The sequence below is a fragment of the Lactuca saligna genome, chromosome 4 (assembly GCF_052625555.1).
Source record: "Lactuca saligna cultivar CGN05327 chromosome 4, ASM5262555v1, whole genome shotgun sequence".
NCBI lineage: Eukaryota > Viridiplantae > Streptophyta > Magnoliopsida > Asterales > Asteraceae > Lactuca > Lactuca saligna.
In genome coordinates, this window is record NC_136420.1 from 267,774,739 (window position 1) to 267,780,738 (window position 6,000).

General features: G+C 33.7%; 1 protein-coding gene across 1 annotated transcript in view; it reads left to right on the top strand.

Moving 5' to 3' along the window:
- The window catches only part of LOC145040630 (zinc finger BED domain-containing protein RICESLEEPER 2-like), a 54,616-nt gene extending 51,619 nt beyond the window's left edge, over window positions 1-2,997 (top strand). The window contains exons 2-8 of the mRNA XM_078988539.1: window positions 437-496; window positions 578-1,115; window positions 1,326-2,061; window positions 2,131-2,224; window positions 2,321-2,704; window positions 2,803-2,867; window positions 2,950-2,997. Of these exons, the coding sequence (XP_078844665.1) occupies window positions 437-496; window positions 578-1,115; window positions 1,326-2,061; window positions 2,131-2,224; window positions 2,321-2,704; window positions 2,803-2,867; window positions 2,950-2,997 (1,925 nt within the window). The remainder of the gene's footprint in view (window positions 1-436; window positions 497-577; window positions 1,116-1,325; window positions 2,062-2,130; window positions 2,225-2,320; window positions 2,705-2,802; window positions 2,868-2,949) is intronic.
- Window positions 2,998-6,000: the final 3,003 nt, after the last annotated feature.

Sequence of the window (6,000 nt, forward strand, 5' to 3'; positions counted from 1 at the left end):
AATTGAACTCTATCACTCTGATGATTTCAAACTCTGATGAATTTGAATATGATTGATGACAAAGAAATTGGAGTCCAGCATTGCATTTATACGGAGCCTTGTCTGGTTCAAATTTCATACGGGATTCACTCTTGTTGTTATAAGGATTTATGGAATAAGGGTTTTACAAAACACACAGTTAAGGATAGTGTCATAATTATGATGATTTCAAATATGATTTAAATTGATTTTGAGCTGATTTGAACTGTACCGATGAATCTGATTGCAAATATTCATATGCATATATTAGATTATTAGTTGGTTTTTTTTTTTTAAATGAACATATAGGCATGTAAATAGAACTGTTTAAGAATCTGATTTGGGTTGATTTCTGTTTTGTAATCTGGTTAGACAGATTTGTTGAGTGTTGCTATGACATTGGTTTTTATTTTTTCAGGAAATATGAATTCAAAAAGTCAAAATCATGCTCCAACATCAAGTAGTCAAGATGTGGGAGGTTCGGGTTCTAATTAACAAAATACTGATTCTGTGGATCAACAAGATGGGTCAAATATTAATGATACATTTTTTGATGAAGAGGGAGATGAAGTGGTTGGTTCGAAAAGGGCAACACGTTCACCGGGATGGTTTCATTTTATAAAATTTAAATTGAATGGCAAGGTCAAAGCAAGATGTAAATATTGCTCTAAAGTATTGGGTGCAGATAGCAAGAATGGCACAAAACATTTACGTGCACATTATAAACGTTGTATACATAAACCTTTTACAGATATTCGCCAATCTATCTTGGTGCAAGAAAAAAAGAAAATAGATGGTACTACAACACATGTTTCAAATTATACATTTAATGTTGATACTTCAAGAAAGGATTTGGCTAAAATGATTATTGTGCATGAGTATCCACTTTCAATTGTAGAGCATCATGGATTTAGGAAGTTTGTAGGAGGTCTTCAAGCTTTGTTTAAGGTTCCTTGTCAAAACACCATCAAGGGTGATATCAAAAGCATTTATGATTATGAGAGGGATAAAACTATGAGTTTGTTAGCAAAGAACAAAATCAGAATTGCAGTTACTATCGATATGTGGACATCTAATCATCAAAAAAAGGGTTTATGGCAATCACAACACATTTTGTAGATCAAAATTGGAACTTGCAAAGCAGAATTATGAGGTATATTATATTTATTTAACTGCAATTTATACATACTTATTATTTATATGTTAATATTAATATATATATATATATATATATATATATATATATATATATATATATATATTAACACTCTCTGATTCTCTCAATCATTTGTGGTGCAATTAAACAGGTTTATTTACGTGCCTTGTCCGCATACATCTGATGTTCTTGCTGACATACTTTATGTTAGTTTGTGTGATTGGAATCTTGATAGGAAAGTGTCAACTCTTACTGTGGATAATTGCACCAAAAATGATGCAATTATCAGGATATTATTAGAGAAACTTCCTCTAAAATCACTAATGACGAATGGTGATTTGTTTCATATGCGTTGTTGTGCACATATTCTTAATCTTATCCAAGATGGCTTATCTCTCATTAAATACAAGATTGAGAGAATCAGAGAGAGTGTTGCATTTTGGTCCGCATCACAAAAGAGGGAGCAAAATTTTGAGACAGCAGCAGAACAGTTGGGAATACCATACTCAAAGAAGTTGATACTTGACTGCAAGATGCGGTGGAACTCTACATTCTTGATTTTGAGTGTTGCTATAATCTACAAAGAGGTTTTCGATCGGGTAAACATAAGAGACCCAAAGTATACATGTTTTCCTACAGACCAGGATTGGGAGTTGACTAGTGAGATTTGTGAAAGATTACAACTTTTTTATGAGGTGACTGTTATGTTCTCTGGTTCAAAGTATCCTACAGCTAATGTTTTTTTTCCTTTGATATGTGAGATTTGGTATTCTTTGTGTGAGTGGAAAAAATCTCCTATTGAGGAGATTAGGGAGATAGCTGAACAAATGGTTTCTAAGTTCAATAAGTATTGGTCTATAATTCATGGGATAATGGGAATGGCAGCGGTTTTAGATCCATAATACAAGTTAAAGTTTGTAGAGCTACTTTTGCCTGTGCTTTATGGAGAAGAAAAGGCAAAGATTGAATTTCAAAATTTGGAGGGGTTTGTCAAAACTTTGTTTCAAGAGTACGAGTCAAGTAATGCATCTAGAAAAAGGAAGAGTCAAGGTATTGTATTTTTCTTATTGTTTATATAATAAATAGAGCATTATCTTAAATTATTAACATTTTTATACTAAACATTATATGTTTATGATGGTTCAGTTCCCGGTTCATCTTCATTTGGTTCTAGTATGTCTTCCGGTCATCGTGTTGGATTCAAAAAGCTCTTATCAGATATTGTTTCTATTACTAGAGATGATGATGACTCAGGAGGTATGAGTGAGTTGGATAACTACTTGAAGGAGAAATTATTGCCTAAATATATGGAACTTGATTTTTTGGCATGGTGGAAAACAAATAGGATTAAATACCCGACACTACAAAGGATAGCTAAATATATATTAGCTATTCCTATTTCCACTATTGCCTCGGAATCAGCTTTCAGCACTAGTGGAAGATTAGTAAGTCCTCATCGTAATCGAATTCATCCAAAGACATTGGAGGCTTTAATGTGTGCTCAAAGTTGGTTGTTGAATGAAATTCGAGGTAGTATACTATTTTGTATTAATTATATGAAACTATGAATCTTTTTTGCATATTAATAATATTTTTGTTAAATTGCTTTTATATTTTCTTATGTACAGCAACTTGTTCTAAAGAGACCGAGGCATATTGTCGTTCTGTTGAATTTGATTATGATGTTGAAGAGGTAAAACGATACTTCTAAGAATATTAATTTTATATAGTTTCCATGATTTGGTTTGATTTTGAGTTTCTTTAATATTTTTTAGGAAAACACTAAAGAAAGCGGGACAACAAGTTTGGATGATTTTGTTTGATTTTGAGTTTGTTTTAATGTTAAGTGGTAATGTATTATTGTGATGAATTAGTTTTTCATATTTTGTACTTTGGTATTTTGCTTGGTTGGTTGTTCTTACGATACTAGACTATTAGTAATTTCTATTTGGTTAAATGATTTAAGAACTTATTTGGTATTTTAAGCCTATGCAACTGTCTTAATTTATCATTCAGTATTTGTAGTTTCTCCTTTTTTTCTGCAAAATTTCGGGTTTTGGGTCGGGTTTTCGGGTAGATATCGGGTTTTAGGTTTCGGGTCGGGTTCGAGGGAAGTTTCAGCCCCAACGGGACGCCCCGATAAGAAACATGTCGGGTATCGGGTCGGGGTCGGTACGCATTTAGAAATCGGGTTCGGGTTTTGAAAACCATGCCCCACCCCGAACCCACCCCGTTGCCATTCCTAAATTGGATGACTTAGGCCCTAAGCAGCTTCATGAACCTTCTAGAATAAGGCCCCTTTAACGAAATTAGAGTGGGCTTCCACTCTAAATTTCGTCCCCCCTTATATCTGATGGGTTTTGGTCATAAGACATCCTATGTGCTCATACAAACCCTAATGCTTGGATCTAGGTTTCTCTATTGTACATGCTTTGAATCCAAGACTATAAACCCTAATTCTAGCATACAAGTAATCATATTAATATGTAATTAGGTTTAAGATCATACCTTGATTGTTATGTAGCAATAACAATCCCAATTCCACCTTGGATTGACTTTGGAATGCTTAGAGTCACAAGTGTCACTCCTCTAATGGCTCACAAACACCATAAGCAAGTGGAGAAGGTATAAAGAGAGAGGTAAGAGGTTAGAATTCGTATCTAGGACCTCTTGGGAAGGGATACACGAATTCATGACCCTAGGGGTGTTTATATAGGTGTAGAGATAGAGTTTCAGTCATTATCCTTATCTAGTTGATTATCCATTAAGCAACCAATAAGATAATCCTTGAATCCTTATCATACTCGAATTCTAAGGCTTTCCAACCTTAAATTCGTCCACCATATAAATAAGATAATCCTTACCTTATTTTGTAACTATCACATAATTACAAATCGGCCCCTCTAGTTTAATTAATTACATTTGATCACAAAACTAATTCTTAATTAATTATTGACCAATATTAATTAAACAAATATGATTTCTCCTTTAATATATTATTCTTATAAAATATTAATAAATCATATTATCCTCTCTCTCTTTATTCATTTCTCCAATCAAGTTTCTTTGGTGAAGGCAACCCAAAAGGACCATGCACCATCGGGTCAAGTACATACCAAAATAGTTATGGACTTAGACACTAATCCAACAGTCTCCCACTTGGATAAGTCTAACAACTATTCTGCGTATTACTTCAGATCCTGATCTGCAATCATAGCTTTCCAAAGCCGCTGTCAACTCTGATCATATCAGATACGCGTGTCCTTAGATAAGGGATCATATATTCCTCCATTCTAGATATCGTATGAGATATGATTTCAAATCATTCTCTTTGTACTATATCTCGATTTCCGATTTATGACGACAGACTAATTGAACAAATCAAATTAGCCCTAGCCCGGCCGAGCATTTACGTTTGTCATCACTAAACCATCGAGGGGCCCAAAGAGATCGCTTCTATCTTACCTTGGATAAAAGGAACGGATAAACTTTGATACAATGCTTGCTTGCACTCACTAACCAAATCGCACACAACAATATGTTTTATAACACCAAGTTACTAGTGCGTTTACACATTATCAATGTGCAACCGATTAGCAAGATACAACTCACACATCTCGGTTTGAAGAATATAAGATGTTATCGTCTCACTAAACACTCGAGATAGTGATCCAAGTGAGTGTGGGTTTAATCCAATGCTCAAATCATATTCATAAGCACTCATGAACGTTGCAGCAAACATTTGCTTATGTCTAATACTCTTTTAGACAATCCACACACCAATTCACGACAGTCTTCATTCATATCTACTTCCAACATATGAACGACTGTGGCCCGTTTGAATAATTCGATTATTCTTAATAAACTCAATTATTCTGGAAGTCAAAACATGCAAAGTGAAACACAAGAATAATACTAATCCCATATGGCCTCAAACCTTTGAGTATAAACAAAACACGTTTTATTTATCACCATATCGATTACTCATTATTTGTCGTTTCGGGTAATCAACTTCTTACTTGAATTCCAACACTTGTCCCATGCTCCTAGCATGCACACAATGTTTACCTATGGTTCTTACTTTTGTGAAATAGACAAATTGAACACATTTCCAATCATTCTCATTTTACAACTCCAAATCCATTTTCTTAAGTGCAAGAATATCAAATTCTCGCTACTTATAGAATATGCTAGATTCTAACACTTTATGCAACGATCCTTTCGTAATGTCACTGCACCAAAGTCACAAAGACTATTGCCAATGATATTACAAAGTCCTCTATTGGAGATTGTTACAAGACAATTCCTTAGATATGATGTCTCTCTCTCAAAGTACATTCCTTTGAACATCCTTTTGTATAAAAGTTTCTAATCTAGATATAGATTTTCAATATTCAATTCCCAATATAGATACATTTCCATATTTTCCATATGACAACTTATTTTTAATAGAATCTTATCTATTCGTAATTATGTCGATATGGTCCATCCAATATGGAAACATTTCCATAATTTCTAATACTATACTTCCAACTACTCACAAGCGACCAATCCTCGTCGAACTTTGGATTGTCCTTTGATAGTTGTTTAATTATTTTAGTCAAAACTGATTCTAGTCCCTTTTCACATTTGGAAAATTTTAGAATGGTCAAACATTAAAGCATTTGCAATCGATCCTATACCCGAAGCGTATGGGACACGACGCACAATGTTTTATTTTCTATGTTCTCAAAATTCGAATTGTGAAGAGGAATGCCGTAATCATAATCGAAATTTTAAGAACACACTATGTACCCTTGACTAATTTTATTAACATTTCACAACCT